This window comes from Arvicanthis niloticus, chromosome 17 (genome assembly GCF_011762505.2).
Source record: "Arvicanthis niloticus isolate mArvNil1 chromosome 17, mArvNil1.pat.X, whole genome shotgun sequence".
Classification (NCBI taxonomy): Eukaryota; Metazoa; Chordata; class Mammalia; order Rodentia; family Muridae; genus Arvicanthis; species Arvicanthis niloticus.
The window spans coordinates 44,587,843-44,609,595 of record NC_047674.1 but is presented as its reverse complement, the minus strand read 5'-3'; the positions used below and the strand labels follow the sequence as shown (position 1 = coordinate 44,609,595).

Below are 21,753 nucleotides of genomic sequence, written 5' to 3'. Positions count from 1 at the left end.
ATAGAGCTGGGCTCCTTTGTCCTTTCCTCGGGGCCTCTGAGAAAGACTTGGATGGGGCAGGATAAATGGATTTTGTTATTTATCCTATTTGATTTCTTTCTCCTCTTTCTGAGCTCTCCTGAATCTTTCTTCCCCACACAGTTCCTTGGGTTTCAGAAGCCACCCACAATTCTGTGAGTTTCAGAAGCCACAGGCCTAATTGATGATTATCTTAAACAAAACTGGTCTCTACAGATAGATATACAGACTAAATTGGGGGTCATACTAAATTGCCCATAATCTGATTATTATCCTATAAGAAGAGGCTACACACACACACACACACACACACACACACACACACACACACACACACTGCCATGCTAGAGATTTGGGTTATATATCAACAAACCAAGGAATTTCAGCATGGCTGGCTACCAAAAGGTGCTAAGAAGGGGCTAAAAGGAATTCTTCCTCAAAGCCTTCAGAAAGAGCCTGGTGCTTCTAGGACTTTGATTTCAGACATACGCCTCCCCCAGAACTATGGGACAATAAACATGTTATTTTAAGAAACATGGTTTGTATACATTGTTCTAGAAACCCTAGGAATGGGACTCACAGAATGTCCAACTCTGTATTAGGAATACCTGAGTTTTTATTATTACTTTTGTAATAATGAATTCAGAGCTTCAGGGGCAGGGTGAATGACCATGTCGGCTATATAAATCATTCATGCAGCCCCAGGAGAAATTATTGCGCTATATTCAACATAATTATATCGTTTGAGAAATTAATTTAAAGAAAGGTTAATTAGTTGAAGGCAAACAGTTCTTCACAGTGTGAGAGCATGCATGTATGTGTGTACTTAGGAAGGTCATTGTCCCTATGAGAAGATTATTTTTGCATAAGCCAGAGTTTGACTTCAGGATTTCTCCTCTGTTTGTCAGGGACATTACAACTATTTCATGACAATGTGTGACTACTCCAGAGTCTAAGGAGCTTGTTCAATTTTTATTGAAGTTCAAAGTAACATCAGAGGAAGTGACCATGATTTCAATTTTAACTACAACCAAATAGCAACCCAAGCAATTCCTCATCAGTCGTGTGTATATGAATTAACACAGCAGTCTTAGAAATCATGTTAGCCTCCCAATAAGCAGGGTCAAACTTTAGTCAAAACACTTCATTGTTGCAAAGCTCTAGAAGGCTGGCTTTGTGGGTACGATGTATCCATAGCTGCCTGAATTAACTGAAAATCTTAACTGCAGATTCTACACATTTTGCATCCTCTAAAGGCTTCCTCTGGCTGCCAGGCTGAAGAAACTTCTTCACTGTGGGGAGGTTGCTGACTCTGGTTCTCAGTGCCTGCAACAGACAAATCAGAGTCTCAGAGAGCAGCTGAATAAGGAGTTATTGTTTGCCCATCCCTGTGGCCCTGCCAGCCAAACAACCAACTGAGCCCCTCCATCAGCACCAGGGTGGTTAGAGACAGACTCCCTGAAAGGATGAAGATGAGAGGAAGAAATGGAGCTTTGCCCCAGTATATCTTAAAGATTCACTTGTTCAAGCTGTTCCCTCTTTTTCTTTGGATGTTAATCCTGCAGACTCATCACTTCTGTAGACTTTAAGGATGAACAGTTTCTCAGATACTGATACACAGACAGACCCTAACAGCTAATAGAGTCAGAGATGGTAGTAGAAAGAAGAATGGGAGAACCTGGATCTAGTCACTACCAGCCTTCACTGAGAAAGGAAAATGGGAGTAGCAGGGACTGGCAGTGTAGCCCAGTGGTACAGCACTTGCCTCTATATAGGCGAGGTTTACTCACAAGCACCACAGAAAACAAAGGTAAAAGAGAGCAGGAGGGCTTAGGAATGCCTCAGTGGGCAAAAATGCCTGTTCTGTAAGCATGAGAACATGGGTTTGGATCCCCCAATCCACATATGACCTAGGAGAGTCATATGTGTTTCTGCCCCAGTGCTGTGGTGCGGATGGTGGAGACAGACAACCCTGAAGCCCATTGGTCAGCCGGCCTAGCTGAACCAATGAGCTCTAGGCTCAGTGACAGACTGTATCTCAAATAATAAATAATAAATAAATAAATAAATAAATAAATGAAAGATAGATAGATAGATAGATAGATAGATAGATAGATAGATAGATAGATGGAATGTGATCCACGAAGGGAGGTCACTGTAGAGAGAAATACAGTGCTCGTTAGTGTAGAAGCCTGAAAAAGACCTCTCCAGATACCTTCAGCATGGAAGGACAAGGCTGCACCTTTGATAGAGGGAAGCCCATTGAAATCAGGATCAGATCCAAGGTGGGAGAGGGTGTGGGGAGAGTGAGGTCCTGGGTTCCGTCCATTATACAAGACAAAATATGTCTCCTGAGAGAGCATCCACCTCAGACTTCCTCGTGTGACAGGATTCTTTTCATGTCTTGGAACTAGGGTCTAAAACCTCATTGTGTAGGTATGGCTGTAGGAGAGGGGTAGTTGTGGAGGCAGGAAGAAACTGGAATGTCATGGGTTGTTCTGATGCTGTTTGTGTTCTGATGTGAGTTCTGTTTCCTCAAGAGGGGTTGTCCCCGATGAGCAGTCCATCACTTGATCACGTGATCACGTGACCTCATGTGAACCTTCTCCCCATTTTAACTGGTCGATAAAGGCTAGAGCCTGTGATTGGGCAATGGAGGGGAAAGGGGGGGGGGACTGGAGGTGTGAGAGTCAGGGCAGGTGGAGAGGAAAAGAGGACAGGAGGGGAAGGAGACAGGACAGAGGAAGACGAGGATTAAGCCATGATGGACTAGAAACATGTGGCCAAGAGAAACTGAAAGTAGCAATGAGTGTTATATCTGTTGAATAAGTTAGTATTGTGTTAGATCTTCTCAATCTAGGCATATAACTTATAATTATAACAACTGGATTGTGTGTTTTTATATGGGCTTATTGGGGTTGGAGATTCCAGCAACACTGGAACTTACATCACTGTTAACCTTCTGGTTAAAATATTGGGTTGAATAACATAAATAAGATATGGGCTGTCCTATTATGAAACAGAGTACCTTCAGCAAAGGGAAGTTGGCCAAAACGCTGGGGTCGAGCTCTTCCACATGGTAGAGAATTTGAACCAGGTAAACATCCGCCTTGCTCAGCCTATTGCCAACGAGATAATCTTGTCCATGGCTTTTCAACACCTGAGGAATTCAAGATGTTAGATCTTGAAGACAACTGGTGTCAGACTGGGGCCCCTTGAGTTCTCCTGAGCCTCTCATATCAAATGCCTCTTCACTCCTTAGGTGAGTATGGGGCCCCATGGTTGTCTCTAGGCCCTGGCTCATGATAAAATCAAGAAGCAGATCTCTGACCATCTGTCATCTGTCCTTCACTACATCTTAGGGACGTGCCAAGCTCCTACCTCCAGAGACACCATTTCTTCCTAACTACCCTGAAGGCCCTGACATTTGGGGTTGGCCCACATATTCTCTATAGTCTCTTTGTGGGAAGTGGCTTCACTGTGTGACCGCACCCTTCACACATGTATAGTCCGTTTCAGTGACTATCTTCCTCCTCGTTCTGCTTCCCAGTGTCCTCCTGTCTATGGCATCTACATTGAGCCTGAACTGTCATCTCTGCAACATTGGCTCAGGCTCTTTATGTTATGGGATCCTCAGCACTGCTGAAGCATCGAAGGGTTAACTAAATACATGTCTACAATGAGTTTCCAAATGCTAGGAAAGAAACATGGTTAGCTGGTGGAAAGAAGGGTGTGTGGGCAGAGATGAGGAGGAACGGATACATACAACAAAGCCAGCACCATAGAATGCTGATTTTGCCATCAAATAGATGATACCCAATGTGTTCTTTAAACACATTGTTTCTTTCTTTCTTCCTTCCTTCCTTTTTTTTTTTTTTTTTTTTTTTTTTTTTAGAAATATGTATGAGTACAATGTAGCTGTCTTCAGATACACCACAAGAGGGCATCTGGTCACTTTACAAGATGGTTGTGAGCCACCATGAGGTTGCTGGGATTGAACTCAGGACCTCTAGAACAGTCAGTGTTCCTAACTGCTGAACCACCTCTTCCTCCCTCCCTTGAACCATCTCTCTCTCCCTCTCTCCTTCTCCCTCCCCCTTTCTTCTCCCCCCTTCTCTTTCTTCTTCTTCCTACTTTGGATATAAGGTTTCATATAGCCCAGGTTAGCTTCAAACTAACTCTGTTTTAGCCTTGTCTTGTGTAACAGAATCTTAGCAGAATTCATAGCATCTGGCATGAATTCTGGAGTGAAGGCACCTAGGCTTTGAAGTGGCCTTTTGTAAATAGTCGGTGATTGTTAGTTGAGATTTTACAAGGTTGCTCTTCTGTAGAATTCTTATAGCCTTTGCAGAACTTAGTCCTGAGACATACCTGGTGAACCAGGAACTCTCTCATATATCTGAGAATTCCTTAGGTAATGATTCCTTCAGACAACCCCTAGATCAGATAAGAGGTTTTGGTATGTGGAAATTGACTTCCTAAAAAGCCTCTTGTGTAATAAAAAGAGGCTCTGAAAAACTGGGTTCTGAGTTCAATTTATCTGCTGCTGAGAAACCTAATTTCAATCCTGTAGTATCTCTCTTTTTTTTTAGATCAATTCTCCTGTGTAACCCAAAATACAGACAGTCTTGAACCGATCCCCATCCTACAGCACAATGCTGTTAGTAAGTAGGACCCTTGAGAGGGAAATAGACTCTACAGGTTAAGTGCTCATGAATGGTTTCCCTGCTCCCAACAAGGAAACTCCAGAGAAAGCCTACAACCTGTCTTCAATTGAAGACATAGAAGGCAGGCATCCATGATCTAAGGAACAAGTCTGGCCAGACATCAATCTACAGGGTCTTGATTTTATACCTCATAGTATGGTTTAACTCACACAGTGGTTGGCATTTTGTTATAGCAACTTTGGCTGCTCAAGACTGTCCCCTGAGGGCTCCTAGACCCTCTGAATGTGGGGAAGGTCAGTCAGCTTCCACTCACCTTCTCATAAGCAGGGAAGTAACGGTTCCTTGCTTTGTCCTTGATCTTGGCAAGACTTGCCTCTTTCTCCCCAGGGGGAATGTAAGGGTGATGGATAACGATGTCATCCAGATCTGCCATACCTTCTGTATACATGTCAATGCTGAAAAACAGACAAGCACTCTGCCAAATCTCTCTTGCCTCAGATTTTATTACTAAAGGATGTAAAAAGGTATGGTAAAATGGTTCAACCCTGATGGCTAGATGGATGGAGCCAGTAACAGTGATCTGGTTTTAACCTGATTTTATTTTAGCAATCCTTTTAGACTTTTTTTTTTAAATGGCAATCTCTCTTTATGTAGCTCTGGCTGGCCTGTAATTTATTATGGTGACAGGATGTCCTTAAACTCACAGAAGTTTGTCTGCCTTTGTCACTGAGTTCAGGCATTAAAGGCAAACACCATCACATCCAGAAACATACTACTTTGAATGACTTGAATGTCTGGCAAGCAGTGTTCTCTCTGCATCCAGTCTTTGGTGAACACTTGGCTCATTTTTCTAAACTATTTTTTTTAACATTATAAATAGCACATCTGGGCACATCACTGTACAATTATTCCTGAGCATGTATTTTCATTCCTCTTGTGTATTTATCTATTAATGGAACTGCTGGTGACTTCATGTTTAGCTTTTTGAGAAACATCCCACAGTTCCACAGAAGACTTTTGTTTGAATGGAGTGGTTGTATCACAGGAGAGAGGAGATCTGATGATTAAGTCTTGGCAGCTTCGAAAAGCCTTCATTCAGTTCCCATGAAAAGCATCGTACAACCCTGGTGTCTCTGCACCAGACTCGATGAGTCACAGGCAGGCTAACTGTATGTAGATTTAGATGGTAACTGAGGGTCATGGTTACTGTTACATGTCTTGTAATGGCCAGAACTAGAAGGTCAGATCTTTGGATCCCTTTCCTTTCTGTCAGTCAAAGACTTGGCCTTTGTGCAAAGTTAGAGGCTAGAATAAAGCTTCTAAAGATTAAACAAATCTTTTGGAAACAGGACTCCAACATCTCCTATTCTACAACGACACATCTCTAACCCCTCATATTCTTCCCTCGTCTCCATGGAACTCCTCCTAACTGGTGTCAGTGTATGCGCATCCAAGCCCACAACCCCCTTGTGTTCATGAATCCCTTGCCTTGCTTCTGCTTACTCAAGATAGGACCCAAATCATTCAGAGAAAGTCTACCATACATGGCTCTCTCCTTTATGTCCTTCCCATAGAGGTTGTATTTGGCGGCAATGTAGTTGAGAATGGCTTTGGTCTGCACCAGCTTCATCCCGTCAATCTCCACCATGGGCACTTGATCAAACATCAAACTCCCATCTATTGATGAAGCAAAGAGAAAGAGAAAGTAGAATAAGTTATAAAAATCTATGGTCAGATACATTTAAAACAACATATTTGATGAGATGACTGAAAATTCAAAAAGTAATTACTCAGTGAAAATAGCACTCAGTATTTTGTTTCCTGCATCTTTGGTGTCTTCTAAGATCCAGCCTATTATTTTACTGGTGTTTTTATTTCTTACCGTGTACCCTAATACTGTATCTGTTGACAGGATGTGATGGTGTGTTTATTTCATCTTCATCTATATTTTAGGAAGAAGTTGAAGGAGGTATAATTGAACTGACAGTGGGTTTCCTTACAATAAAAAAAGAAAGTCCTAAAGTTGCATGCTGCTCATGGCATCAAAGTCAAATCATGAAATTGCTTCTATGTAGGTTTCTGTGTGTTTTTCACTAACACCAGTTAGGGGCAGTGTGTGCTTTTCAACTAATACTGAGGGACAGTCTGTGCTGGCTACAGTGATCTTCACTCATAGGTGTTAGCCTTCTCTCTCCCCTTATCCTCTCTCATAGTCTTCCACATAACCAGTATAATCTTTCTGTTAATCCTAGAATACAGTATTAGCGAATTAGTTTGTCCAACCTGTTAGAACTCAGGATAAGTGATTGACATATTTGCTCCTGGCATCCAGTGAGTTGTATGTGGATGGAGGGCACTGTGGGAGGCTGAGCTAACTGCAGAGAGCATGTGAAAGCAGGGATGGGACAGCCATGCTCTGGGGTAGCAACTATAAAGAGCCTTTCGGCTTCTTTAACTGAGAGATTTTTCAGATCTGCACATAGAGAAGACCCATGACTTACAATCTACCACCTTATCCATCAGTGAACACAAGAATTGGATAGGTTATTTAATGTTTAAAGCTTCCACCAGAACCCTCCTCAGGAACATTTAGATCCGTTTCTTACCATTTCTTAACCTTGCCAGGTCATCCCGAGTTTTCAGAAATTGTTCTTCAAACTAGAAAACAGAAAGAGCAAACAAATCTTTACTAACTAGTTTCACTTTTCATTTTAAAGGTCCTGTCCATAGAATATATGAAATAAGAAAGCTATTTTTAACTTGGTGTCAAGTACACAGATGAGCCAGTTATAGCTTAAGGGAACTTATAGCAAGTGTCTTATGAAAGGAGCTATGGTCACAACTCACCGCTTCTCCTTATTGTAGTTGATGTCACCTCTCCTAGGACCATTCCTATGCCAGTGACTAAGACATGAGCTTCAGGAATGCCAGTGGCAGGGATACACTGATCATCTCTTCTAGCTATGCATTTGTAATATTTCATCTGATCCCAAGTGTAATCGGAAGGAACATTGTGTGTCTCCAGCATAGAATATGTGTCTAACATCCTGCCAATTGGCTTCTACTGTACTTAACAACACTTATCTGTCAGGAGCCCTGCTGTGAGTGAAGCACTTCCTGTTTTCTACATTACTCTTACAAGTAAAATTGACTGTCCTGGAAAATGGGGGCACAATTATATAGAGTCCCTAATGTAAGGAGAAATTAATGTCTCTACATTATTTTTGTTATTAAAATCTATGAGCTCTGAGATGGCTTCGTGAATTGGGTATGGCCTTCTGAATGTATTAGGTTCTTTACATCGGCCATGCCACTGGGTGTTCTTGTGTCTCAGTAACCTACTCCATAGCATGCATTTCTTTACAATGTCTGTTTTGGGTTGATCTCAAGACTAAATCACTGAAGCATGCAAACCACTTTTAAAACCACTAGTTGTATATTAAGTCCTCAGCAAGCATAAGACACCGTTAAGATTTGTAGAAACTTTTTATTGATTCTCCGTGAATGTCATATCAACTCCGAACCCACTCATCTCCCCATCCCTCCATGTCCTCCATCCACCCTTGCAACCTTCCCCACAAAAAACAAACAAAATAAAACAAAATCTTGCTGTGGAAGCTGTGGTGTGTCACAGTATGTCCCACAGCTTACCCAAATAGCTTTACTTGGAAATGTTCATTGTATTGGGTCATCGGTGTGGTTCGTGGCCTCTGGCTTCTGCTACACTGTCGGTACTGGATATTCACAGGGATTCCTCTCAGATATTCTGTTGTTGCCCTGTGTCAAGGAGATCCTGATGCTTTGATTTTGCAGGTCTGGCCCCTTCAGAAGGCCCAGCAGTTCATAGGTGGGATACATGTTGGGGCTGGCCTAGTCTAAGCCCTGAATCTGGGCTTGAGTGGTGGCTGTGTTGTTCAGCCTACCTACTTTCCTGTGCTCATGGCACCAGGACCAGGTCTCTTGATTTACACATGCAAGAGATGGGACCAGCTCTCCTGCTTACAGCAGCCAGCAAGGAGAGGGACTGGCCCTTTAGTGCTCAGGCCATTGGAGCCAACTGTCCTACACACATGCCACCAGGGCCAGCTCTGTAGTTCTTCCCTGCAAGAGATAAGTCCAGCTCCTGCATTCGTGCCCCTGGATCTGCTCTCTCATGGTCGTGCCCCCCAGAGTCAGCTTTACTATGCTGCGCCATCAAGAAGTGGGGCCTGCTCCCTAGAGTGCTGTAGTGGATGACCAAGGACAGCTCTTGCACATTACCTTGGTGGCAGAGTTGGTGGGGACATCTCTCCCATTTGCTGCAGGCTACAGATGGGGGACAGTTGGAATTTCTCCTGTGCCCATGCCACCAAAAGACCAACAAGGGACTGGGTCAGCTCTCTTATACTCATACCCTTGGGCTGGTTCGTCTGTACCCACATCACCAGGGCCAGCTCTACAATGCTGTCCAGGCTAGGTGTGGACCACTGCCCCAAATGCTATAGCTAGCAAGGGGTGGGGACATCATTAGGACTGTAAAAGATGGATGCATATACACAAAAAACGTATCTCTCAACTCAAAAGGAGATAAGAGAATTTATTTTGGATCTAAGTTTGATTGGCTATGGCCTGAGAACATGAATTTAGATTAAACCAAGTTCAATTGTTTCAATATGGAATCAATTTTTATGGCAGCAGAACAAAGAAGTCACATGACAAAGGTGTTTTGAAAATATAGATGTTGGAAACAATAAGAGGTGGGTTATAGTCACGTGGTGGGATCTTAACTATAGACCTCTGTGCTACCTGAAAACATCTCAACCCTTTGACTGGTGGTGAATCAGTTTTGGTTAAGTAAATACATTCCAAAACTTTTCATCTGTTTATGGGATGTTGGGTCTGACACAGAGGTGGACAAGTAATACCTCCTTAGAGTTCTCAAGGCTGTCTATGTTAGATAGTAATTAGCCTCTGGGTCTGTGACAGCCAAACTCTTCATAGTCTTAATCAGCCTCTGCAGAATTCGATTCTTTTCAGGAATTCTTATTCCCAGGTACCTTTTGGCACCATCTCTCTCTCTTTTTTTTTTTTTTTTAAATATACCTTAACTATTCTCATATTGATGAAAAATGTACTTTGTCCTAAAACCATATCCCATAATCTAAATGTTTCCCTAAATTAAGTCATTGTGCTTATGACGTTTGCAGGGAGCAGGGCCTTGCATCTGCTACAACTACAGTCACCATGCATACTTCATAGAAAGAGCACAGGTAGATTGCATATAAACAATACAAGTTGTTTTGTAGGCAGAGCCAAAGGAAAGCCCATGGAAAGAGTCATCAAGGCATGGGACTCTTAAAGTTGACATGTTTGTTTGCACTTGTGGTCATATCTCCTGTTAGCTGTGAGATGGTGTGATCAGTCACTTGACATGGGAAAGACTTCATTTCCTCATTTATAAAGTTAGAGAAAGTATATTCTTTTTTAAAAGAATACTGGAATGTTTTTAAAACACTCAATACCTCACTTGCCCCACAGAAAGCAAATACCATTACATAATACAGCGGTGTTACTTTTAGTGACTTTCATAGAGTTCTTGGTTGTAAAAATTCAGGACTTTGGGCTTATTTAGCATGCGCCACAGATCAGTTTCTTGTGGCACTATATGATCCCATGGTATCACACTCCAGAGACAATAAGGTAGTATGATAACACTTTGACAAACATCCAGCTCAGAAAAAACATAAGGGTTAGAAAGTGGTCATCCCAGGAGGGTGGGCAAGGTGAGGTGGGGCTGGGAGTGTGGTGCTGATGGTGAGGAGGATGATGGGTGTGGCGATAACAATCATCCTTTGGATACAGAAGTTCTGAGCCAGAGGTTCCAGGCCACTTGTTCTCAGCAGGCTCTTCAGTCAGGCTGAGAGGCAGGAGAGGGAGCTGGCAACACTGCTTCCTGCTCTGTATGTCCTGATGGTCCTCAGCCCAGAGGCTTGGAAGTCTTGAAACACAAGGCTGCCATCTGGTTACCCCGGAAACCAGACATTCATTTGTATGAAGAAAACAATCTGTGATGACTCCACACAATTTTTTTCTTGTTCCTTCATTGGATTTGAAACAGGATCAGGCCACATTCACAACAGAGTATGAGAATGGGTAGTAAGTAACCCTAGGCTTTGGAAAACACATTGCTATGAAGCTGAGGGGGCAGTAGAAGCTCAGGTGAAAGATAAGACCTCATATGAGTGGCTCTAGCTTGTTGGGGGCCGACTTTTAGCAGAAAGCGGCTATCAGCTTTGCAGCCATCTTGAGCCATATACCCTGACATGAGACTTGTATTACAATAGCCTACAACAGCTGAGCACACTCTGATAACATCTTGCTTTAGATACCCAGGACTTTCCTTGGATGTGTGAGATTAAAGGTGTGTGACTTAAGAGTATGACTTAGAGATCAGACTTAGAGACAAGACCTAAGGGCATGATTAAAAGTGTGACCAAAAGGCATGGCTTAGAAGTGAGACATAAACGTCGAGAGGCAGACAGGAGAGTTCAGAACAATTTGGAAGATCAGAGAATCAGACACTTTAGAAAGTAGAGAACAATTTGGAGTAACAGAGATTCAGCCACTAGGAGTAGGACTAGCCAGTAGGAGTAGACATTAGACACTTGGAAGAGAACAAGAAGGAGTACAACTAGGAACTAGGAACTAGGAACTCAAGACTTGGGACTTGGACTAGGAAGAGAGACTGAAGAATAAACAGGATTGAATCACACTCTGTCTGGTCTCCATTCTTCCAGTCCGTCCTCACTCTCTCTTGCTGAACCCAGAAACTCGGACCGGAGTGGCAGCATGGGCCGGGATACAGTGGATGCCAAGCACAGAGTGGAGAGGGCCTCAACATTTTAGGCCACCCAAAGTGAGGCTCCAGCTTAGGCCTCAACATTTTTGGCAGCCCAAAGTGGGGCAGCTCAGGCCTCAACGCTAGCTTTCTTACCACTACCTCCCAGGGACAAGATCTCTTGGCAGGTTTCTTGAGTTTTTTTTCTTTGAAAATTGGTCACCCATTTGTGGGATCTTCTGCCTGGAGAAAGCAGTGCTCAGCTGAATCGAAAAGATCCCCGCTAGATTACTGTGCAAAAAGTTTGAAAAAAAAGTTTTTTAGCACTGAAAAAAAATCTTGATTCCCTCTCTCATACTGTGAATGAAAAATTCCTAAAAAGACACTGTGTCTCACTGTGAACCAAAAACCTCTGACGGGAACCTGTCTGTAGATACTATTGGAACATCAATGTTCTATAGAGATTGGGATTTACAGGTTTGGAGTCTAATTCCTTTATCTTGGGCTATCTTAAGCCTTGTAGAACAGCCATTCCTTGTTCCACCTGTATCTAATCTAACAACTCAAAATGATAATAAATACAAACTTTTTAGAAGATTTTGACATAGAACATGATGAGATAATAAATTCCTACCAATATATTTTAAACTTGGTTTGACCTTCGTTCTGTAAAAGTATTAAAAAAAAAAAAAAACCTTCTGAAAGTGCTTTCATGTTGGAACATGGATTTGTGGCATGACATAATTCTGTGTTCTGTGGGCCATATTAACTCACAATGGATAGTTAGAATAGAACAAGCTATCTCTTATTCCCTTTAAGATGAAAGCTATGGTAATTGCAGTGACAATACAATGTTCAAGGGCAAGCATTCCATTAGTCTTTTATGACCCTTTATCTCTAGGACCCCGAAAAAAAAAATCCTGACTCTCTAGCTAATTTGAAGGAACATGTTTCATGCTTAGCAGAGAGTTTGTATTGTCTCCTGCCCATCTCATTTGGTGTATGTATTTTCAGTGTAATTACATTAATTTCCCATGAGTGTATGCTTTAATCCTTTTATTGTTGATGTGTTGGGTGTGCATGAAAGTAATCAGAAACCTGTGAGGTTCCTCTTTGTGGCCCTCACTCTCAGCAGTTGTTAAGGCAAAAGGCTTTCACCTGCAAGCCCATCCACGCTCTTTTCCCATCCCTTGAAGGAACCCTCAGATCCCATGCACACTCACACGCTCTATATCAATGCTGGGTCAACCACACACTGTGCAAAGGTGCCCTCATAGCTTAGAGCAGAGTTGCAGAGTTGTTCCTGCATAGAGAATGTGTAGATTGAAAACTGGGCAGGAGGAGAGGAACCATAGTGGGACATTTAGGAATAGTAGCAAGAACGTTCCTTTGAAGCTGAAAATGTGGCTCTCAAAATGGAAGCATCTTTCATTTGTAGAGAGGAACATCCTGCTCCATTTTCTGCTTTCAGGGATGTAAAACAGCTGGGTGTGGTGGAGCATGCCTGTGATTCCAGAGCTGGAGAAGTACAGATGTTTCCTGGTCAACAAACCTAGCATACTTGTAAGCTCCAGGCCAGTGACTTGTCTTTAAGCAAAGCAAAACAAAACAAAACAAAAAAAACCAAACCAAACCAATCTATGGTGACTGGTACCTGAGAAATGTAATGTTATCCTCTGGCCACATGTGTGCCTAACCACATACATATCTGCATCTGTACATCCAGATACATATACACACACAAATCACAAAACATAGAATCTGTGTAAGAAAACAACTACAATACATGAAAACACTAAACATTAAAGGACCTGAACAACATCAAGAAGGCAGTGTTCATGTTTTTATTTTTTTTCTCTAAATGGCATAACTTTTAGGTTTACCATTTTACTTACAGTTTAAATGTAAAGAAATTGTATAGTTTTGATAAACTACTTACACTTCTTTTAGTTTGAGATTTATTTTTATTTCCTCTCTTTTTCATATGTGAGTGTGTGTGTGTGTGTGTGTGTGTGATGTGTGCAGGGAGGCTGGTAGAAGGTACAGATCTGGACCTGGAGTTATAAGTGGTTATGAGCTGCCACAAGTGGACCCTGGGAATTGAACTCAGGTGTTTTTAACTGCTGATCCATTTCTCCAGCCTATATTGTAATGTTAATGATTGACCATAAAACAATAATCTGCATCACTTAAGAGTTGGCAATTTTTAATCTTAGGTCATTCAGTAAGACACTTTGTCAGTTCCTGTGAGGGAAGTGTTTGATACAAGAAATTTCAGGTTCCACTTAAAAGACTCATGCAGAACATACCTCTACTCCAGCTGCAGCCAAGAGCCACCTGATAGGCTCCATTCTTCCCCTGCCATCGAAGTAGTGAAGGACTGGTTTCCCCGACATGGCAGCGATTGCTTGGGTTTTCTAAACAGGGATGAAGCACACCATGCTCTTAAAAGTCTGTCCTATGGGGATATCTGGACAACAGCTGCTAACTGAAGAAGCATCTGCCTTCTTTATGGCAGGGTTGGAGACATTCCAGGACTATGTTCCTTGGTCCAGATTGGTACACATCAGGAGCCACCCTCAGATTGCACCAAACCAGTTTAGTGTCTCCACTGGTTAATATGTGACTTAAAAGAAATAGGATCATAGTTCAGAGTGGAGGACGATAATGTGTGGGACATCATAGGAAAACAAAGTACCAGCAAGCTACAATTTGTTGTAGACCTCCAATGGTCCCACCCATCCACCCCATTCTCTTTCTCTCCTCTCATGTCTCCAATATCCTCTCCACTTGGTGAAGGTCTAACCCAGGGCTTTTCACAGGCTAGGCAAGCTCTGTATCCCTGAGCTACATCCCCAGCCCAGATCTCCTCTAACACACTGCCTTTAATACTCACAGGAACTGCCTGGTCTCTGAGTTTCAGTTAAGGAAACAGGACATGAATAAGCTTAAAGCAGTGTGCACAATCAATGCAGGGACAGGAAGATTTGGGGAGAAGAACAAGGACAAGAAGAATCTGTACCCTCATAAGTGAGCACATCATACCCGGAGGACATGGCTAACCCAGCAATGGCCACAGCAGCAGGCACTGTTCAGCCCTTCGGCTGTTAGGCTGCATTTGATCAAAAGCAGAGATCAGACTTCAGAAGATGCGCTTGGCCACACAGAAAGAGTATGCTAAGAATTATTTGATTATCCCTCAAAATAACAGAATTCTCCCCAAAGACACAGAATGCTAATTCCTTCCTTTTTCTATGTCTGCTTCTGCATTTCAATGTGAAATCAAATTGTTTTTATATAACGTAGGGTCAAGCTAAGAGTGTCCACGTCTACCAGGCTCAGTATTCTTATCAGCTCATCTTCATTTTATCCAAATTAAAAAAAAAAAAAAACCACACACGTAATAGGACTACTAATTTTTTTCATTGCACAGCTGGAAAGACAGAGGTTTATGGAATAAATAGTTTGCTCAAATAAAGCACTGTTCTGGTTTTAACTCATCCATTCAAAATTTAGGTTTTATTTCCAAAGGTATTGGTTTTCAAAATGTGTGTGGAAATCTCTAGGGAGGGGGGGCTATGAAATCCACGTTTTTTTAATATACTAGGAAAGCACCAGGAAGTACTAGAGTGAAGAAAGGTTAAGTATGTAGATGTGCTTCTGTCTCAGTGTGTATAGGCTGTAAGGATGGATATATGCATGCCCATATGCCCAATTGATCATTGCTAATAATTAAGAGATCCTGAATGAATCCAGTAATGATATTTGACAGCTCCACATCTCAGGCTGCTTGGAGGCAGGACACAACACCCAACACACACACACACACACACACACACACACACACACACACACAAAATAAAAATAAATATTGTAAGCAATGGCTCCTGGGATAGCTGGGACTGATGAAGTCATGGGTGTATAGTAAACTAAACGCCCAGGAGTCACTGGGACCAGTGACTGAACTTGAGGGCAACACACTTCCCCTGTACAGTAAAGTTCACATGGCTGCAGGTGATTGATTGTTGGGAACACTGAACCAAGTGGTTCAAATCTGCCCACTAATCCTATTAGCATCGAGAGAGGCTTGTGTTACATGGTATTTCATCATAACGCCCTTCACTTGAACATCTGCCAGTCTTCAAACAGGAGTTGATTTGTCAGTTCTCCACCAGGACAAGGGGAATCACACAGCCTCACAGAGTCAACAGAGGATGAGAACCAGAGAGACTGAATGATTTCATGGGGTCTCACATGTTCCTCAGCCTGAGCCAGTTCTAAGGAGTAGCTGTGCTGTCAGTAACCACCATGGGGACAGCTCCTGGTGCTCCACCACAGAGGGTTTCATGAAGTTCAGGGAGAAATGACACAGTCTTGCTCTGAGAGTATTGGACTATTTGCTTTCTCCTGGTTACAGGTCAGGGCTTCTCCACTCCACTCTGGAGCCCTCCCTGAGCTCCATGCTGCTCTTCTGAGAACCTACTGCCCATTTTCCCAGAGTCCTTCAGCCAAGTCAGTGTTGGAAGAGGGACTAGAGGGAGCATCCAATTCATGAATACCCTTCTGTTGGCTGATTTTGGGAAACATCAGAGAAAGAAAAGACTGATAAAGGTTTTCAGTGCTTTACTTTGAAATTTTAGGAACTCAGTGTGAGGACGAGTAATGCAGCTCTACTTGTCCCATTTTTTTTTTTTTTTTAAAAAACTGGCTTTTAGGTAAGTGGTACTTGAATATAATCCAAAAAGTTGGAGGCTGGGGCAGTAGAATAAGAGTTTGAGCTATATATTAATCAGATGTCTCAAAATAACAACAAATCAAAATACAAGCAAGCAAAAAGAACATGAAAAAAAGTTTGAAAAAAATTGGGCTTCTTTGGAAATGAACAAATCTACACTGCTTTCAGTAGTAAATTAAAGGATTTGCATCTCTGGTGTATCCCAATATCTGGTTAAGGATGTCGCACCTTCAGAGGTAGAAGGAAGTCTTACAGATTAAGTCCTTCCAGCTTTAGAAATATGTGAATTCAATAGATTTCTAAATCTGAATCTCACTTTCTCTTCCGACTATAGAGACAGTTACACTCTCCTTCCAGAAGCTAATGAGCAGCACAATAAATTAATACATATAACATTCATAACAGAGACATTGCAGAAGCAGGTTCACCATCACCTCAGTTCCTGGGGGACTAGTGTGTGACTGATCACATCAGCCATCACATCTGAAGCAACTGCAATGTGCCAGGGAATGATGATTGTCCAATGTGGTCCTTTCTCTATAAGAGCTGAAAGATATCCATATGCCTGTGGAAACCCTGCAGAGCAGAATGTGGTCAACAGTAACCTCACATATGTGTTTTAGAAACCTCAATCCATGAATCCTGATTCAGATGGCCAAGCAAGTAAGAGCCATAAGAGAAGGCAAGTGAGCTAAGAGACTGGGGACCCTATCTGTTTTGTGTTGGGATTGGGGAGTTACTTGACAGACACAGTAGATTTTGGAAGTCTTCTATGTCTCCCTTCCTCCCTCCACATCAGGACCACATCTCACTCAAACATTACTTGTGTAGCCTCTTGCCAGCCTGCTCCTCTAAAATGTCTAGTCCATATCCTTCTCCACCGACTTATTTCCTATGAAGTCTTAGGCCTGACTACTTTGAAATCAGGAGTTTCAAGAAGCATCAGACTTTCTTTTATAATCAGTTCCTTTCCCCCAGTGCTAACATTTGTTCAACGTCATTGTTGAGTTCCACAATCTAGTGACCTCAGCATTCTAGCTACCAGCCAAGTGTTCCCGTGTGGTCCCCTCTGTTCATAATTCTGAAGTGTTAATCCTTGAGAAGTCAGGTCCTCACTGATCCTCAGGACCTATTTGCTTGCCCTCTACTGATGTTGGGGAGACACACTGGGCTCCCACAACCTGAAGGTAGGCAATGAACATGTGAACCACCACACACTTGGGTGGTAGAGGTCAGGGGTCCCTGTCAATATCCTCAAACAGAGAGGGAAGTCCTTTGTATAATGGGTAAACCAGTTAACATGGGAAGTCTTGTGTAGTGATTTCCTCTGAATTAAAACAGTCTTGTGAAAAAAGAACTAGCCTTGTAAGTCTAAGAAAGTTAAGGTAACATAAGAAACTTAGGAAGATCATAAAAGCTGTAAGATTCACAAGACCCCTTCCCACGTTTACAAAATCTGTGAACAACAGCCAAAAAAAAAAATCTTTCCAATGAAGCTTCCATGAGGCTAGACAGGAAGCTCTAGGAGGCAGCTTTTGAGTTGTTATCAATGCCTTGGATTCAGCCATGCTCCTGTAAGTAACCCCAATCGCCGCCATGGTTCACCAAGGCAGATGTGGATGAAATAATTTCTTTCCTTTGTCAATGATGCCCTATTTGGGGTGAGTAGACACTTGCTCATGTCTTCAGAAAAGGTCATACAACTGACAGTGGTGATGATGTTGGACACCTCTGTCTCTGCCTTTCTTGTGCTGCTAGGAGTTGCTTAAATCCCACAGAGAGGATGTCACTGATGATCTAATCTATCAGTGACAAAGACTAGATGAAACCTGCCACTCCTGATATTTGGAGTGCAGTATTCTCCAATAAATCTCAGTTTGGACTTTCCTAGCCTACATAGTTTTATGACCTTGTTTCAGGCCATGGAAAATGTGGCTCAATGGTGCCAACCTTAGCAACTCAAGGAGTTTTACTCAAAGACTCAACTCACTGAAAGCTGGGATTCTTGGGATGCCCAAGAGAAGAATTTCAGGATATGTCAGCATAAAGCAAAATTGTAGTTCAATTAGAAAAGGTCCTGCCTTCTGCTCTTGGTTGAGGAAACATGGTGGAAGAGCAGGAACCCACAAGCTAGAAGGTGAGGGGAGGGCTGTCAAGTGCAGTCCTCTTGACAGGCCATGGTTGTTACACACTTGAACTTATATCAGCCATGGTTACCTGTACCAAATCAAGCCAGTTAAAATTCCAGTATGAGAGGGAAGGGTTTCTCAGTGCTCCATCCCCACTTGAAGAGCGACTGGGACAGCTGAGACAGAGAGAGTCATTTCTTGTCTGGGGGAGATTGTCCTCGGTAAGTTGCTCATGACACCGTGGATGATTCCACATCTGTGTGCATTTGAGCAAAACTAGTTGGACTCAGTGGGTTGAAAAGCAAGAAGATGACAGGAAGGTGGGAGGGTGGTGTGTTTGTGATACGTAGATGCAGTTGGAAGAAAGGAGGGAGGGAGGGAGTAGGGAGTGAACATAGCCAAGATACCTTGTACATATAACAAAATTAAACAGAGGTCACTGTCGATAAGGGAGGAGGGGAGGGAGGGAAGGAGAGGGTGAGAAGGAGAAGAAGGTGGAGGAAGGAGGAGGAGTATTTGGTGAAAAAAAGGAGACTAGCAGAAGAGAGATGGCAAGAAAGGGTAGCAAAAAAAAAAAAAAAAAAAAAAAAAAAAAAAAAAAAAAAAAAAAAAAAAAAAAAAAAAAAAGACCAGTCAAAATATAATGATACTTAATAAAAAGGATCTTAACAGACTCACTTAAATTCAACTGAGTATACTCAATTTTTCTATAAAAGAAAAAAAAATAGTTACATATACTCAAGTATGTGTATTGTCAGAGGGAGAGAGAGATGTAACTCTCTTAACAATAGCTATCCATGTGTAGTTGTGTTAGATTTGTGGTTATAATGGTCTAAAGGATTTAAAGGTCAGGCAACAGGTTTAGTTATGGTTATTTTTATCCAAGGAGTTTTCCCTTAAAACTAGATTGTATGTGGTTTGTGAGGTCCATTGCACTGGTCTATCATCTGATAAGACAGAATACAGTCAAAAATGGTCAATGATCAAGGCACTCGGTTTGACTGTAAACACAACTCATAATGTTAGTCAAAATCTCAGGCAGCAGAGCGGAGGACCTCTTCTCTTCCTCATCTATTTAATTCTCTTTGTCCTTGCAGCTCGCCTCAGCATCACAACTCACAATTGCACATTGGTTTCTTCTCTAGAAAAGGTAACTCTAGCCTAAGTCCCCTGCTTCACTTCCCTGGACATAATTTCAATTTGTCTAGGCTGTTTCCAGCTCTCTTCTTTCCTTATAAAGTTAGTTTTCCTCTGAGCATTAAATTCTTATACATAATTTTTTAAATCTCTGCAACAATGTATCCAGCAGAAGTGGAATCAACAGTTTTTAGACTGTCTTTGAAGGAAGTACACCAAGTCTGTATAATGTAAGCATAAAAGAGATGCTTGCCTATGCTAAAGTATTTTCTAGGTACCTAAGGGGTGTGTGTATGTGTGTGTGTGTGTGTGTGTGTATATGTGTGTGATATAGGAAAGTTGATTTGATTCCGTACTTACCTTGTTAAACAGCTGTTCCCTCTAAGTTCCACAACACATTAAGAGTTCCTGATGTTTCATAAACTATTTATTGCATTTGAATAAGCCCTTCCCAGTTAAGGGGAGACAATCCAATAAGGGAAAAGCTGCTCGCACAGTATCCAGAGGCCAGAAATTTCTATGAGAGATTAGAAGAAAAATGCAAAGTCATGCCCCAGTTGCTAAACAGTTGGTTAATGTGTTTCTGCTTCAAGGCCAGCAGCAGCAGAAACTGGAAGGAAGGTTTTCAACAAGTTTAACTCTTTGGTAGTCAGTGTAGATGGAATTTTCCAGAAAACTTCCTGTGTGGTTTCATGGGCTGCAGACAAGGGCTGAAGCAAGTGTCAAGTCTCTGTTGACTAAGCTGGGAGATGCTATAAAGAGCATGTTGATGCCACTAGGGAGTATTTCTGTTGCCTGGCCATTGTGGGGATGTGCTTATGCTAAAAAGAGATGTTTTCTTTGAACCTCACATTGACATGGGTGTCCTGGATTTTACCTTTTCACCAAAAGGCCTTTGGATATGCTCTGTGTTCCACCCTCGGCTACTTTTGAATTTTCTCAATCATTGTGTCTGGAGTGATTTTCACTTCCATGTTTCATTCTTTATATAATCTAACATGAACGTAATATGTTCAATAGGATTAATGAATTTTGTTTGTGTCAAGTTCCTGTAAACGGGCACAAGACATGTCCTTAGTACCTACTCAGTAAATTAATGTACAATGTTTATAACGATTTTGACACAAAGTGAAATAGTATTAAAAAATCCAAATTATCCATCATTTTCATTCATCAATTGCCACTTTTTGTCAACTATACTGTAGAATAAGTTATCATGGGTCCCTTTTAAAATATACACCCATGTCTAAATCTCAGGATATTGTAAATATGAATTGTATTTGAAAAGGCTCTTTACAGGTAGATGTATTTAATTGGTGGTGAGTCGATTTTTAATAATCTACATAAATGTTCAATCTGGTGGCAGGCACCTCCATAGAAGCAGAAGGAAATGTTAACAAGGCAAGCTGTTGGAGAAAGGACACAGAGCACAATACCATCTTCTACAGACACCTTTCATCAATTCTTTATATGTATATGAGTATTTGTCTGCAGGTATTTCTGTGCACTACCTGCATCCTCAGTGCCCATATAAGCAAGAAGAGGTCATCAGATCTCTTTAGACTGGAGTTTTGGGTGTCTGTGAACTGCCTTGTGGGTGCTGGAACTCAAACTCAGGTCCTCTGAAAGAGCAGCCAGTGCTGTTACACCGAGCCATCTCTGCAATAGCCACAAAGATACTTTAAAGACATTAATTTCCAGTCATTCTTGTTTCTGTGATATGACATTAGACTCGTATTTTTCTGAGATAGGGTTTCTCTGGGTAGCCCTGGTGGTCCTGGAACTAGGTCTGTGGATCAGGCTGGCCTTGAACTCACGGAGATCCACTTGCCTCTGCTTCCTGAGTGTTGAGATTAAAGGCACACACCACCAACACCCAGCTATACATTATATTCTTACTCTTTTGGTCTTATACCATCAAAGAGATGACAATGTGTCAGATGACAACTCACAGGGATCTCTAAGTAGATAAAATGAAAACATAGAAATAAAATGAAACCTTGCACATGGAGGTGAGATAGGAATGGAGTCAAAAGTAGAACTTAGACTGAGTTCAATGCAGTTCAGAGTTTCATATTCTAAGCCTAGCTGCTAATTCCCTGCTCATACCAGAAATCTGTGTTCTGCCTATGGAGATTGTATTTTGCTTTGTGGTTTGGGGAAAGAATGATGTTCTTGCATTCACTTACTCACTAGCAGTGCGGATGAATGGGATATGGAGAACATTTGGTAAGTACCAGTCATACACTG

At 41.9% G+C, this 21,753-nt stretch overlaps 1 protein-coding gene across 1 annotated transcript; it reads right to left on the bottom strand.

Annotated features, from left to right (window-relative positions):
* Positions 1–971: 971 nt before the first annotated feature.
* On the bottom strand, positions 972–20,022 carry LOC117722532 (glutathione S-transferase alpha-3). Its single transcript, XM_034521741.2, has 7 exons — positions 19,864–20,022; positions 13,812–13,919; positions 7,292–7,343; positions 6,230–6,362; positions 4,999–5,140; positions 3,047–3,178; positions 972–1,344 (listed from the first exon to the last, which is right to left on the bottom strand). The coding sequence occupies exons 2-7, from the start codon at positions 13,896–13,898 to the stop codon at positions 1,225–1,227; spliced, it is 666 nt and encodes a 221-aa protein (XP_034377632.1). The 5' UTR covers positions 13,899–13,919; positions 19,864–20,022; the 3' UTR covers positions 972–1,224.
* Between the last annotated feature and the right edge of the window lie 1,731 nt (positions 20,023–21,753).